Source organism: Sylvia atricapilla, chromosome 5 (assembly GCF_009819655.1).
Source record: "Sylvia atricapilla isolate bSylAtr1 chromosome 5, bSylAtr1.pri, whole genome shotgun sequence".
NCBI classification, from domain to species: Eukaryota; Metazoa; Chordata; class Aves; order Passeriformes; family Sylviidae; genus Sylvia; species Sylvia atricapilla.
Window position 1 is genome coordinate 39,031,310 of NC_089144.1, and position 16,364 is coordinate 39,047,673.

The 16,364-nt window shown below is 34.2% G+C and overlaps 1 protein-coding gene across 1 annotated transcript in view; it reads left to right on the forward strand.

The window, feature by feature from the left end:
- Positions 1–13,566, forward strand: part of OTOGL (otogelin like) — a 91,075-nt gene extending 77,509 nt beyond the window's left edge. The window contains exons 49-58 of the mRNA XM_066318748.1: positions 154–255; positions 1,513–1,617; positions 1,706–1,746; positions 2,717–2,780; positions 3,696–3,874; positions 4,237–4,341; positions 5,174–5,293; positions 6,894–6,939; positions 11,032–11,111; positions 13,269–13,566. Coding sequence (XP_066174845.1) covers positions 154–255; positions 1,513–1,617; positions 1,706–1,746; positions 2,717–2,780; positions 3,696–3,874; positions 4,237–4,341; positions 5,174–5,293; positions 6,894–6,939; positions 11,032–11,111; positions 13,269–13,469 — 1,043 coding nt within the window. The 3' untranslated portion in view covers positions 13,470–13,566. The remainder of the gene's footprint in view (positions 1–153; positions 256–1,512; positions 1,618–1,705; positions 1,747–2,716; positions 2,781–3,695; positions 3,875–4,236; positions 4,342–5,173; positions 5,294–6,893; positions 6,940–11,031; positions 11,112–13,268) is intronic.
- Positions 13,567–16,364: the final 2,798 nt, after the last annotated feature.

A 16,364-nucleotide genomic window follows, 5' to 3' on the forward strand; every position in this document is an offset into this window, starting at 1 on the left:
ATCCATAAAATCCTTAAAAGTTCTATTATCTTATTATCTGAGTAACAATGCAGTGTTGCTTGTTACGTAGTCTATTAGAGGTGCTAATTTTTAGTATTTAAAACTTTGTATATATCTGTTATTTGGTGTTTTTTTTTTTTTTTTTTAATTTAGTGTGTGAATCCTGTATTGAACCTGTTCCCTTGTGTAGTGAAGGGGAAATCCTCACTGTAGACCTTAATACCATACACTACTGCTGTCCTCATTACTACTGTGGTGAGTGTAAATGTTGTGAGTTTGATTTGTCACTAAATTCAGTAAAAACGACAGACAGTGTGGGTGTGCAGGGATTTTTTTAGGTTTGGCAACTACGGTGGGCTTCAGGTGTAAACTAAGAAGTCCAAATGAGGGTGTAGAAGTACCAAATTTGACGTAGATTTTAAGTTCTTGCTTTGCCCAGTGGTGGTCAAACAAACCAAGTCAGCAGAGTCTGGAGAGGTTATTTAGCCCACCAGACAGAATATGGTTATCTTCACAGTGATCTAAACGCCAGTAGATTAATGTGGCACTGAATCCCATCCTTGGAGTATAAATATACAGTTGTTCATATATTAAAGCAAATTTAATAAAACAGCATGTTGCTTTTCCTCTGTTGTACCATTCACTAATGATTAGGCAGTTTCTTTGCATTTTTAGCTCCTAGAGGAAGGAGCAGACCAAGGTTTTCAAATACTGCTGAGTTGACTACTATTCAAACAATGAGCAGGAAAAAGAAAAATATTTGCAGTGTAACAGTCCTCTTCATAGCCTCATAAAACATATAAATTGTGCTATACATTTTAAAGTAATATCCACAAGTATACCTGCTTAATTTAGATTAACTTTCATCCTATTGCAATCTTTCAGGATAATTTCAAATAATTAAATTGACTTCCACTAAATTTGGAGTTTAGTGATATTTACTTCAGTTGTTTCTGTATTTTGGTCCTTTCCTTTTCCTGGCCCTTTTACCCAGGTAAAATTTTCTGCAAAGGCCTTTGGCATTTTTTTTTCTCCAATTCTGGCAGGGAGAAAGTTAGATCTTAGTGCATAATCTTCTTTCAGTCTCAGTAAGCCACTCCTGATAAGGGAGGCAGTATTTTTTTATTAGCATCATAACTGGAGGGCAGTTGCTCACTATTATCTTCCAGAAGTGCACTTCACAGTAGATTTCAAGTCAACATTTCCCAAAGATTATGGTTTTAGTTGTCTTTGGCACGATCTTGAGTAACTCTGGAGTAGGAAGAATATTAAATGATTCCTGTTTGATGTTCTCTGAAAATTTAAACACGTTCTAAGACAATTAAAATCACTTTTGAAAATCTTTGTTTAGTTTTTCATTCCAAGTATAATTCTGATGCTAAAGAAACACAATAACATTTATATAAAATAATTTTATTTTTAAAATAGTTTATCAAAAGTAATATAAAGTGGAAAACACTTTAAAGTGGAAGGAAAGTTGAGAAAATTCTCATGTTTTTTCCCCTCATTTAGTCTGTGATGAAAATCTTTGTTCTGAGCCTCCTATGATTTGCACAGATGACATGACACCTGTGAAGGAAAAAATACTTGGGCAATGTTGTCCGGAATGGCACTGTGGTAATTATTGCTTTATTCCTTAGTCACAGCTGTTAACCAAAGCAAACAGTTAGCTAACAGATTAACACAGTTTTCCTTATCTCCTCAGAATGTAGTTGTGAAAATGCTACTATGCTGACCTGTAAATTGGTAAGTGGTGTCTTTTAAATATTGTTAGTAATGGTGTTGAACTGTCTTAGTCCTCCCTTTTAACCTCCTTGTTTCAGTTAGTTGTAAAGAGTGAACAGGGACAAGGTGGGATTGCCTTCCAGTCCCAGCTCAAGCATGTAATTCCAGGTGTCTGCATAGTTTTCTCAACCATTCCTTGGAGAATTGGTGTGTTGTAAGGTGGAAAAAGAAAAAAAGCAACTATAATTTTATACTGTTCAGTTTTGACATGAAGCAATATGCTAGTAAGCATAGAAGCAATATGCTAGCTAGGCTTTCCACAAATCATATTTAAAAAAAAAAAAATATGAGGTATGAGCTTTGTGATTATGTGTATCATCTAAAGAAATGTGTTGTTTTGTTAATTATTTATGCTTTTGATTAAAATGATTTAACATTGAATTTAGCTGATATGAGAAGTCATAAATATTTTGCTCCTCATGCAGTTTGTTGTAATAGGGACTGTGATCTGGAAAAGAATTATGAGTGAATGTTCAAACTCCCATTAATACCATAGTGATCATATTTTCCTTATCCAATGTCTGAGGTTTTTTCCTTATATGAAGACTGCATAACGTCAAGCCTATTAAGGAATTTTAGATTTAAATAGCTTTCACCTATCTTTTAGAAGAAAATTTTTATGAGGCAATCTTTTTCTAATATATTTATTATTGAAATAACTTTGTATCTCAGGAAAAAATGCTGTTTATTTACTCTGCTATTCTATGCACGCCTACATAAAATGAAGTGCTGTTTTCTGTTTTAAGAGATAAATACACTGAGTAATTCTGAATGTGCTACTGTTTCTTGAATACATTGCAATTTTTCTCTTTAATGAAACCAGGGGTGAAAGTGATGAAAGTAATATTTTACATTTTTAGAGAAAAATTGTCTGTGTAGCACTACATTTAATTGTACATGACTTTGCAAACTTTTATCTTTTTATGCTCAGGGAGAAGTTAAAAAAATAGATAGCAGTGTTTCCAGTGCTTGTGGATGCATTCACTACATTTGTGGTAACTTTTCATATTCCTCATTGTTGTGTTTTAGTTTTTAGCTAAAAGGGTGTGCAAAGAAAGCAGAAATAAGGTCACTGTTATCTTCTCAATTTAAAACACTCTTTTATCTTAATTTGATGTGTGTCTATCTAGTTACGCATTGATACTCTCTTTTCTGAATATGATGCTTTGCCTGCTAACCCATCCATTTTGTGTCTATTCTGGCGGAGTGTGGGAGTGTTGCAGGACTGGCCATACTTTCAGAGTTAGGTACAGTCTCTCTGGTGATTGGCAATTAGGAAGCAGGCTGTGAACTGTAGCTGAGTGTGAGCAGGGAAGCTGCTCCTAATCCTCTTTCAACACAAATGAGACAACACCACACACAGAGCAACAGACCTGTTCTGCCAGCACAAGAGGAAGTAGCCAGCCTTAAGATCAGAACTCTGCTCCCTTCTCTTGCTCAGCTACCCATGTAGTGCAGATTTCAGCTGCACTGTGCGTGGGGATGCTGAGGCAAGCTCCAGTCCTGGCAGCAGTTCAGGCTAAACTGCCTCCAAGAGCCAAGCACATATCTGTGGTACAGCCTGAGCAGGTTACTGGACCATGGGCAGACAGAGTAGTTTTATTTACAGAAAGGCTACATTTTGTGATGCACAGAATAGCTCAATGTTAAATATTAGAACACTTTTAAAATAAGAACAACAGACTTTTTTTACTTCCATAGTAGAAACACTATCAGTTTTAGGCAGTTTCACATTTTGTAGCATTTTCTAAAACTGAATTATCATTCCTCCTGCTCTTGTTTGGTAATTAAAACCACAAACCAATCAAGTCTAAAAGATAGGATACTTTTGCAATGAATAGAATTTTGCCCTGTTTATTTGTTTCATGATTTTTTTTCCCTCTGGTAACATTTATTTATTTTGGTTTTAGAGAAGGATGATGTGTGCATCTTCCAAGAGGTCACAGTACTGAATCCTGGACAATCAGTGATTCAGTATTTGGATGGAGACCTTTGTTACACTGTACACTGTTTACAAGAAAAAGATCAGAACACAGGCTACAATGCCATGCATTTCACAATGATGAACTGTTCCCAGCAATGTGAACCTGTGAGTATTCTTAAAATACAAGAATGATGTAATTTGTGAACACAACTGCACAAGTAGGATAAAAGTTGTAGTAAAGACTGTTTACTCAGCAAGAACTTGAGAACTTAGCAGTGATGATGTGTATCTTGTGTCTATATGATTATTTTGAGAGGCAGTTTCTAGCAGCTTATGTAAACATATCTATCTCAGTCCATCCATCCATCCATCCATCCATCCATCCATCCATCCATCCATCCATCCATCCATCCATCCATCATTTTCTTAGTGTTTTTAATTTCAGAAATAAAAGAATTTCCATATAATGTAGGTTTAAAAAGTACTAGTTTGTCTTTTTCCTTTCCTTTACTTTCCTTTCTTTCCAGCATCAAGTATATATTCCTTCCTTCAGTCACCACACATGTTGTGGTACATGCCAAAACGTGTCCTGCTCTTTTCATACAGAGAATGGAACGCTGATTGTGTACGAGGTACGTGCCTGTGAACAGAGATAGGAAGCAACTGCAATAATAGAATAGGCACGAGCCAGCCAGGCATTTCTTAGTTAACTCACACTGTTGTTCTTTCATATCTCCTTACTACTGGTTACAGGCTGAGAGACGATTTATGATGTATGATTCCAAATGAGCATGTTTATCTAAAGACCTGCCATTTCACACATGTAAATATCTTATTGCTTGTAGTATTTTCTGCAAAGATATGTAAATGTCATCATTTACTCAAGGCTGGATACGGTCTAGCTACAGAGCAGAGTTCAAATTGTAACTCTATATACTGTGATTTAGATGTGTTGGGAACTTCTAAGCCTACATCAGGACTTCTATGTCCCTCTCCTCTCAGGGTCACTCTTCTCTTTGTGCTGGTTGCTACAGAAAGGAAAAGTGCAAATCGAGGCTCTGGGGTTCAGGATCTTGATGGTGTGTTCCAGCATTCACATACACAGAAATTTAGATGTGCCCATGAGTTGTTTCATACTTCCAATTGATTTCAGAACAAAAGAAACAGGGAGAGTCTATACTCTTTTATAGAATCTTGAACTGGGAGAGTCTCCTTTTGTTCTGGAGTAGGATACCCTTGCTCAGCTGTATGCTGGACAATAGAGCCATGGCTCCAGGGAGGAGTTGCCTCTGGTAGTTAGAGGATGGTCTTTCCCTTTTGACACCTTTGGGTGGTCTGCAACAGACTTTCCACTCCAGCAGATGCTATGGCATATGGGCACTACTTTTATAGACATTTCAGGTCGGAGATAAAGCTGAAGTGTTTTGGCTTTCCTAACACAATGGCTTTGTTTTATATATCCAGGAAGGAAGCACCTGGACCTCCAATTGTACCAACTACAAATGTGTAAAGACTGCTGCAGGGGCTATTGTCCTGGGGTCAAGTGTTGTCTGCCCCCCGTTTAATGACACTGAGTGTACAAAGGTTTGTACTTTGGGTAAGGTAAGTGACAATAATTGCTCTGGATTTTGGCTTACGCTCCACAATGCATGCAAACTTCATGCAATTCCTTTAAATTAAAAAAGTGGTAAGTAAAAGTATGTGAATGAGCAATTTGCAGTAATTTTCTACACTCCTGTTTTCTTTCTGACTGACAAAATATTTGTGCAGAGTGTAAGAGTTTGTCATGGGTGTAATTGATGACTGCTTTTAGAATATGGTGGAATTGGAACCATGCTACTAGATAAAGTGCTAATCATTATGTCTTTAGTTTGGAACAATACCTTGCCAAGTTCATAGAATACACAACACATAAATCAGATCAAGAAATCAAAAAATGCTTCATTTAAAAGTCAGCTATATTAAAAATTGCTTAAGTTGTGCAGTGATTAGGAAGATGACAGAGTATATATAAACTTTATTATGTCTTAAACTAAAATTTGTGTAACATAACCAAAAATATCCAGGGTATCTACCTACATCATATTTTTAAAAATATAAAGGTGGAATATCCATTTAAACTGCTTTGAAAACATGTATTTTCACAAAGAGTGCATATTCGTTTACAGTTTAATTTCTAATTTAATAATTCTCTAACTTTATAATATTTGTGAAATTTTTCACTTGCAGTACATTCTATATTTAATATGAGCTGAAAATAATAATAAATATATGTGTAGAGAGGGTAAGTATCATTGCTGCCTTGACTACAGATTATACATTTAGTACTAGTCCTACTTATCCCTTCCATTTGTTTAAAAAAGTTCCTATTTCTTCCACTCCTGTAGAAGGTATTCTATTTAAAAATGATAGCTGTACTACTTTGAGGCAATGCTTGAATTTTTTTCCTGGAACCATTCTGACACCAACTATTAGGTGAAGATTTAAAAGAATGGGGCTCTAAAATTGACTTTCTGAATCACTCTGACCTGTTTCTGAGAGATGCTGAGGACAGGATTGAACCAGTAGCCAAGAAAGCTTTTCTCACAGGCAGTTAAGGATAATTCAGGAATATCTGAGTTTAAGTCCTCTTTTAAGACGTTCTTGAGCAACTTATTCAATGTAATGGGGTAAAAAATATGTGCTCACATGAAAAGATAGAAGCAGAAAAATTTCTATCTTTTGTCTGTTGTTATCCTAAGATATTTATGTTCTGTAGCCTGCTGGATATGCAGATCTAGGCTATTCACATGGATTTTTGAAACTATCCTAATGAATCTCCATGGTGGGGAAACAGATGAGAGTAGATGATATAAAAATATATATAATATATATAATTTATATAAGCATATATAATTATATATATGCTTATAGAAACTAAGTGACTTCTTCAAAGGTAACTAGATCAGATGTCAGCTAAACACGACTGAACTTATCATCAGTGATGAGTTCATTTTCAGTTTCAAAGACTGTAAAGAATTTGTGAAACAAACCTTCAGCTGATACATATCTGTGCATTCTGTTGATTTCAGTGGCACTAATTTTTATTAGTTTGACATCTTTAAAATGTGGAATATCTTGAGATAAAATTTCCCTTTGCATTGGGCCCAGACTTTTTTGCTATATTCTTCTTTTGTTTTCCTAGAATGGAGGAATTGTGCAGACGTATAATGATGGCTGCTGCAAGACCTGTAAGTGATGAAGGCTGCCATTTGTGCTAGTTCAGCTTTGGTTTTGGAGGGCTTATTTTTTAACCTCAGTTGCTGGGACATAAAGAGGGAAAAAGCATGCAGTTCCCCCTACAAATCACATAAAATTGTTGTAGTTACCTAACTACTCTTATTAAAAGATCTTGCTTCATTTGGCTGCTGACTTGGTGATTTTTAACATTATTGTTCTGGAGTATAACCAAATCTCTCCAAATATAACCCATAGAAGATTGAAACTGTCTCAATTAAAACATTGTATTTATCATTAAGTTGGCTCTCAAATAATGCCTATATGATCTTCACCATAAAAGACAAGAATTTTTCCTCTTAAAAGTGATTCCCGATTCAATAACATTCTGCAATACATATTCCAAATTAGCCATTTAGTCTGTATCCCTAATATGCATTTTCTTGGTCTAAAATACTGGAATGTGTTTTCTTAAATCCCAAATCAGGAAAAATTAGAGTAATACTGATTATATAAAATGCTTATTTAAAATCAGTCTTTTAATATCTGGTAATAAATTCACATTTTCTATGTGTAACTTTAAAATCTGATTAAATGTGACTCAAGCTGACATAAAAGGCCTCACAATTTATAAAATAAATAGAGAACAAACTCATTTTGTTTGCAGTTTTGACTAGAAAAATTCTTATTATCTATTATATAATTATGTGTGTGTATATATATATATGAAACACTGTTTAGTAAGATTAATTGTGTAGAGTAAGGACATGTTCAACATTACAGAAAATCTTAACCATTTATTTTTTGGCTGTTTTTGTGTTCTACATTAGAGTAAAAGCAAATTAGTCTTTAGAATTTTTGTATACAAATCTTTACTTAATATTATTGTATAGGAAGTTGCAGACTCACAACCATACATTGCATAGTTATCATATAAATCTGAAGTGCAATGTATTAAATATGATTTGGGGAAATAAGGGCAAGTATATAAGTGATATTTATAAAGTACAGAACAATGCCAAGTTTCCAAGATATGTGAGTGTTAGAAAGGAAACTGCAAATATTTTTGTTCCATTGTAATCAAAACATGGAAAATTAAAGGTATTTTAATACAACAGAATATGTTTTCTTATTGAGAATCACCATAGAGAAGTAACACAGCAAAATTGTACCAAAATCTTACTAATCAATAATCTTTCTGTCATGAGATAAACTGTGTGAAAAAAAAAAAAAATCTGCAAATCTGCCCCTCATCCCCTCAAAACAAAACGAAACAAAAAAAAGGTTTGGCATTATTTAGGAAATTAGTCTTAAAAATTATTGACTGATGGTTCTCTGTTAATAATTTTTGGCCATATTCTGTGGCCTCAGGAAAGTCATTGTTATACTTCAGAAATACTTGCTGAGGTGGCTGCTAAGACCCCCCAGACATCATAATACAATTATATGCTATTTTATTTTTATTTTTAACTAAAAGCATGTGCCCTGTGGTGAAGCAGTTGAGTACTTATAAATAGAGCTTGCAACACATTGGGATTTTAATGGGAAAAAATAGCTTTTCTGAAAGAGCTTGATTTAATGCATGCAAAGTGAGTGCATATATTTAATTCTTACCTTGCCATAGACAGACTAATTCCAAAAGTTTGCTTTAAAAGTAAGCATCCCAGTTGTGTGTTAACCAGGAGGGTAATAAAGTATAGGCCATCTTTAGTGAGACTTGAAGCAGCTGCAGACTCTCTAAATTGTAGAAGACTAAGAGGAAAGCTCATAATCTTTTGCTAAAAGAAAAATTGCAGTTGGCAGTGTAAGAATTAATGAAGTGTCATTTATACAGAAATGTTTTTTATTTCATGAGAATCTTCTATTCCTAATGATTCTGCCAGGTTCTGGATTGGGTCTATTACCCTTTGCCATTAGTCCAGTAGTGCCTACTGATAGTATTAATTGTGAACCAGGTATTATTTTTAATAACGTATTTTCTTTTTTCTTTTTTTTTTTTTTTTTTTTAATAATATAAGCACTGCTTGATATATGTGTCATAGCTGTAATCATTATTGGATGTTACCATGCAGTTAATGGCTCTGGGCCTGATACTGAGAGATGCTGAGCCTATGCTGGCCTCCCAAATCAGTGGTTTTCTAAATCCTGGTTAAGATTCACTGCTCAGCACCTGTCAGAATTAGGTTCATTCACTACTGGTGCATGTTGTTGATGGTTATCCCTGCTCTCATTGTAGAAATTGTTTTTTGTCACATGAACTTACTGTACAGGGTAGTTTTAATAAGAGAAATTACTTTAAAAAATCGTAACTCTGAATACTGTTATCAAGAGATTCTAACTCTGATCCCAGGTCTCTAAATTTAATGATGAAAATCTTTTTGCCTTAAAATAGAGCAAGACTGTGTGTTACTGTCTGGTCTCCCCTTTGCAGATACGGATTTATGCTGTATTTCTTCTTTGTCAAAAATAATATGTTTTACAAAGTTACAATAATATTGGGGGGGGAGGGGGTCAGGAGGACACAACACACATTTACAACCCCACAGGAATATACACTTTTTATACCAGAAATTACAGAATGTTACAGAACTGTTGCAGTACACTCATAATTCTTTGCTCTTTAGGATAGATGAGTTACAGAAACTCCTTCCTCAAATAAGGAGTGAGCAAACAAAGCACATCTGATACTGAAATGCAATCTTCTTTACAGTTCAAGGTTGGAAAATGTGTAGCAGCAGTGCTTTCATAAGACATCAGCACTTTGTGTGCTGAAATGTTAGATATACATATCTGTATGACTTGTAGCAGTACAAAGATTGCACAGTCTACACATACTCATGCTGGCACACACTTTCAGATTGAAACATCACAGAAATTTTTAAGTGTTTCTGAGGAAGGAAAAGCAAGATGTTATAGTCTAACAACTTCTCTCATACAGTGATCTGCTAATTCAGTAACAGAATTTTGTTTGATTCTTCAATGCACAGGTTAAAATCTAACTGTGCTCTGCAGCCAACCTAATTTTTTAGTGCTTAATGGATCTGTGCTTGCAGAATATCTTGGTTACTCAGAGATCATTTATCTTATAAAAGTGCTTTCAAGCTTCTGAGGAACAGAAGAGTTGTTTTCCTGTACACCCAACCGTGAAGGAAGGTCAAGAAACTATTGAATAGTGCTTATTATTTTATGTGCTGTATGTCTAGAATGGTTACACAGCAAAACTAACAGATCATTTTGAGGGGGTAGTGGATCAGGAGATCTAAATAACTGCTGTTACACAGATAGTGATAATGGTCTGATACAGAGTAAAGCATGAAAAATTATATGTTTAATTGTTTCAGTATTATATAATGACTTTTACTATATTAAAAATGCCTTTTCACTGTTCAGCTGTATTTTTCAAATAAAAAAACCCCAAAGCCAATCAATATCTTCAAGACAGAACATAAAATTTCAGTATTTCCCTCATCCTAGATCTATATGCGACTTCATGTGCACCATACTTCAGATCTGGTGATAAAAAGTGCACCATATTTAGCAAATGCATGTCTCTTTTTCAAGGCTACCTTGAAGGACATATTTCTCGAAAATATATTGAAATAATATAATTATATTTAATTTTTAATTATGAAAAATACAATGAAGATTGAAATCACATTCACATCTTCACCTTCTCAAATGTTAAGTTCTAAACATTTTATAAGAAGGATCAAAATCCTATTTGCATTCAACATTCCCAATAAAACAGAATTAATTCTAATACTGATCAAAATTACTCAATACATTTTTTAAATTGCTTATATTTCTCTTGCCATATGTGTAATTTAAAAACATATTAATAGTTGAATATTTAAAAAAAAATTGTATAGCTTATTTGGGGCATTTGATGCTCATATGTGCCACCTGAAAATAGGCAATACTGCACAGGAACTATATATTAATATATTTTATTTAAAAAGAAAATTATGGAAGTAATAGTTTTGGTGTGCATGTTAATGAAAATGAAGTATAACTATTAAAATTATGTTAATATTTTTAATTTTTAAAGAAGCAAATACATTACAAAAGATATATTGAGTCAGTGTGCACTTTTTGTATTTTATCAGGCAAAAAGGAAGAAAGGATTTGCCAGAAAATGACAATCAGGACAACCATAAGAAAAAATGATTGTATAAGTCAAAGCCCGGTAAGCATAAAATTTCGATGCTGGGCCTATGGCATGCCAAGCCAAGCATTAAGAAAAAAGACCTTTATGCTCTGTTTTCTCCCTCACCTAGCATGGGTTTCCATATCATAAATTAATGATCCCATTTATTTATGGGTCTGCTTAAGACATCTTATTTCTCAGCTTTCGTGTAGCCCCACCTACAGACCCCAGGAAATTTCTGAGCAGCAAATGTTCAGCAGGAAATTTCTGAGTAGCTACATGCTTCTCATGTAGCACTTGAAAGTGAAACAATCAAAGTATCTCAAGACTTCCTAAAGGCCTCTGGCAAGATTCTGTTGGAGAACCTAAGCAACCATTAGGGAACAGGCAAAATGTCCTCACATAGATAGTGGCATGTTTAAATTTAAATTGTAGAAGTGTATGGTGTATTTATTTAGTTTTAGAAGGATTGATAATGAGAAAGTGTAAAGATATAGATGAAATTTGAGTGATTTGCCATAGTTAAGAGATGAGTCTGGAGAGCTTCAGTTACTTCAACAACCTAGGGTAAGCAACAGCAATACAACAAAATAAAAGCATGGTGTTGACTGAATAAATAATACTAAAATGAAAGATTTAGTCAAACCTCATAGTTTTTTTTAAGCCGGGTGAAAGATCCTTGCCCTTTCACCCAGTTTGATGAAAATCTCTGCTCTCCTGCAGACAAAAAGGCTAACTAAGGCAAATGGATAGGCAGTGGACACAAACTCATTCTAGTCTTTTATGAATTAGTGCTGTAATACGAGATAGGGCTCTCTTCAGCTGTGGTCCCTCTACATTGCTGCAGAACTGAAGCACGCAGAGAGGGGCAACAAGAATGTTGGCCAGGTCATGTCTTGAATGGCACAACAGATGAAGCCTTCATTTCATCTTTCTGCTGTAAACTCTTAATCTTTTCTTCCCTCTCTACCCACCTTCCAAAAAGACCACCATCCCACCTCTATCTGTATTAGAGCCTCCTTTTCCCAGTATCTCCTTGCTACCAAGTTCCTTGGTGGCTGCATATCCTTCACACAGTCCAGATTATCTTACCCTGCACACAGAAACACGTCCAGATTTTCATGTCCTTATACCCTAAACTCCACTTCCTTTACTCTCCAGCTCCCTTATTGACACTCTTTTTTCATCATGACTTTTTATCCCATCAAGTGGTGGTATCTGCTGTGAGTGGCTGGGAACTACATGTGTGTTCTTGGCCAGATTACTGCTGTCCAGTTTTGGATAGGGCTAAGCATGACTACATTTAATAAATTAATGACTGGGATTACTAGTGTATAGGACAGAGTTTTTTTGGTTTTTTTTTTCCTCCTGTCAAATCTCAGAAAATTTCAAAGTTATAAGAGTCTAATTTGTATGGGTATGGCACATTTCATCACAGGCTTGGAAGGGAGTAGATCAAGTGTTTTTCATATGCCCCACCTGCAGAAGAAATCAGATTTAAGTCTCTCACAAAGAGAACTAGCCATCCTTGATTTCCCAGCATTTCAACTCTACTGAAGTTTAATTAAAAAGTATAGGGTTTTTTTTTTCTGTCAACATATCAGCTAAGAAAATACTTCACATAATGTAACAGTGAGAGAAAACCTTGCTCTGCTGATGTTTAGAGCACAAATAATTTTCTAGCTAGTATGTGCCCTAGCTGGTTTGTTACTGCATCTACTTTTTGGGTATATTTCTTTGAGTAATAACACAGCCCTCAATCACAAACAGTATAAATAAGAAAGGGAAAAGCTTTTACACTGATATGCTTTTCCACTTCCAAAGAGAAAGATAAACTTCCCTTCATTTTACTTAGAAGAATTTACCTTTTTATCAGTGAACATGAAAAGGACATGGATTCAGCTGTGCTGTTCCAAAGTTATTAATTTGTAAATGGGGATTCAATTTTTGGTATCCACAGTAAAATGTTGAAACAAAACAAATGATTAAAGCATAACAAAAAGTTTAATTAAAAAAGTATTTTAAATGTGGCTAAACTTAGAATAAATGAATTTTAGAAGATGAAATATTTTTTTAAGATCAGAGACCTTTTCAAATGTAAAAATAGGTTTTAATCACAAGGAAGTTTGAAATGTAATATTTTTATAATAAAATATTAGATATGTAGTTTTATTTCTTATTTTATTTTACTCCTAGATTAATGTGGCTTCTTGTGATGGAAAATGCCCATCTGCAACAATTTTCAATGTCAATATTGATAGCCATCTAAGATTCTGTAAATGTTGTCGAGAGATTGGAACACGAGTCCTGACTGTGCCCTTGCGCTGCTCAGGAAATGGCACCGAAATTATGTACGTCATTCAAGAGCCCATAGACTGCTCATGCCAATGGAACTGAACGTCACTGTGGACATGCTTTAGCTTTCACCAGACACAGCTTTGTGATCATGGATGGGTATAGTATTCTGCAGGGAAAAAAAAAAAAAAAAAAAAAAGGCATCAGTTGTGCTTTAAACTGTAACTTTTTCCAAATCTAGCAAAGATGTTGTTCGTTGTTCTTGAATTGTCTTTGAAAATATTGGCAAGAGTAGAAAGAAAGACATAAAACCTTTTGAACAAGGTGTGGTTCATCCATCAGTTATTTCTACTCAGTGGCTTTCTGATGAGGTGGTGAAAAAAAATGGTTAATATGGTTAATATTTCCAGTGTTTTAAAATTTTGGATCGTGGCTATGTTCTCAAAGTGGAGAATGTCTCAAATAATTTCTCAGTGGTTCATTTACTTAGAGGCCTCCAGTTGAAAACTGTCACCACTCCCATGTTTAAATGGAAAAGAAGCATATTAGGATTTTGAAAATGACTGAATTAACTTGTTTTAAAAAGAGTGGGTTCAACTGTACCATTTTTTACCTCCCTCGAAAATCTATCTTTTGTCCATTAAGCTGTTGTCAGTGATTGGATTACACTGTAAGTCACTGAGAAGCCACACGATTGTGATCTCTAAGTACCTGTAGGAAATCTCCAGAGTATATAGAAGAATCATAATATCTGGAACCTTAGACGTGTATTCAATTTTTATGTATATTATAAATATGAAGCATGACTACACAAAGGCTGAAGAGTTATAGCTTTTGTGCCTTAAAAATACCCGAAAGCCATTTCTGCTATGAAGTTTTCCATTTTATATTCGTTTTTTCATTTTTCACAGATAAGAAATTGGCTGTTAGCTAGTATAGAATAAGATTATATGTATATATATTTATTAAACCTCCCCACAATATTGCACATTTTAAATATTCATAATGGGTTTTGTCTTTGTTTTCCAATCTGAAGATTTGTGTTAAATATATTTTTAATTTTTTTTTTTCAATACAGAATATTTTGACTATTGCCTGAATTTAGGATTTATAGTTTTTGACTCCAGGAGAAATAAGTCAGTTAAAAGAAATGTTTTGAAGGACTTAAGTGAGTTATTAATGTTCAATCAAGTTGTAAATATCCATGATTCAGCACCTTAAGGTGAATATCATCTCCCTTTTACTTGACATGCTACATAACCTGCTTTTAAAAATAAAAGATGCAAGTTTAAGCTTATTTTTGGAAGATTTCTTTGCTTTATAAACTCTCTTGAAGAAAATCATATCAATTATGACAGTATTTTCCTTATAAATTTTCCTTATAACTGTGTTAACAATTCAACAATTTTAACAATTTTTACAATTCCATTTAACAATTCAATTTCAAAATTGAAATTCTTGTCTAAAAGTTGAAAATCTTCTGACAGTTTTGATTTCAAGCTGTCATTGTTTAATTATGAAAAGGTTGGATTATCACATGAGTTATTACAATGAAATATAAGCAATTAAAACTGCCTTAAAATCCAAGGCTATTTTTCTACTTTGTGTGACAAATCTTTGTTTGCTAGATTCTGTTTGATGGCTTACAAAGAAAAATAACTTATACAGAGAGGTCTGTTGTTGTTAATAAGACTCATCTACTCATCCATATCATTAAAAATAATGATTTGGTTTTAAAATTAAATAGCAATCCATTGTAAAATATCAGCAAAATATTTAACCATTATAAAGAAATAATGACCAAATAGTGATCAAAATAAATTGACACTTTGAGAAAGCCTATGCTTCATCTGCACGTTGTTATGATTTACAAGGCAGTTATTCCGAGTTCTATTATATACCAGGGCCTAGAACCAAATTGTTATCTGATACTGCTGCCAGAATTTGTCCACAGAAACTTTTCATGTAGGCAAGAAATAGATGTTAAATCCTAGTCATACCTGTTATGTTGGTGTAATTGTATAGCACATTAAAGGACAACTTTGAAAAAAACACCATGCTTTTGATTTTTTGAGACAGAGATAGGTATCCTATACTTGCATTAAGAGAATTTAGCCCAAGTCTACTTAATAAATTTAGCATTTGATAAAAAGGAAGCTCTCAAAAGATAATGTTTTTCAATATAACCATCAAACATTTTATTTGAACAGCTGTGGCCTTTTATAAGCCATGCAAGCCATTTGTTTTTCTAAGAGTTAGAACTGTGTTTGTAATTCAAAAGAATTTAATAAACATTATTTTGCAGAGTGATAATTAATCAGTGTTGATGCAATTAATTAAGCTTTGCCACTAAGATGAATGCTAATGCAAAACCTTAGGAAAGCCTGGAAATGATAAAAGAATTTATGTTTAAAATTAACTCCATGACAACCTGCAATAAGATAAATGATATTAAACTTTTTTTTTCACACTTAGACAATTTGCTTTTCTAAATGCAGCCATCAAGTAGGAACTGTGTTAGGATTCTCACTGAAGCCTACAACAAAATCTTACATCGTCAGTGGAGCTGAATAGGGGGGGGCTCTAAACTGTCATTTTACAGTTAAACTGCAAACTCAGGCTGCTTTGGCCATGTCAGAAAGTGAGCATCTATTAAATCCCATGAACATTTCCTGGACAGCCCACCCAGCCCTTTTACCTCCAGGAAGGTAATGCTGGCAGAGTGTCATGTGTTTTATATAACATGAAGTAGCCCTTGCAGGCCTTCCACCAGAGAGGAGGTTTGAATGAGCCTGCACCACAGCAGGACTGTTCTGCTCCAGTTTCCTCCATCTACAACCCACACATAACCATATATGCAGTTTATGGTTCTGTCTTGGCTTTCTCATGTCTCAACTCTGCATTCCTTTCTCAAGCCCTGTCCTCAAATTTTGTGTAACTCTTGACTCCACACGTGTCTTTTGAGCTGCTTTGGAAAGCTGATCTAACTCAAATCTT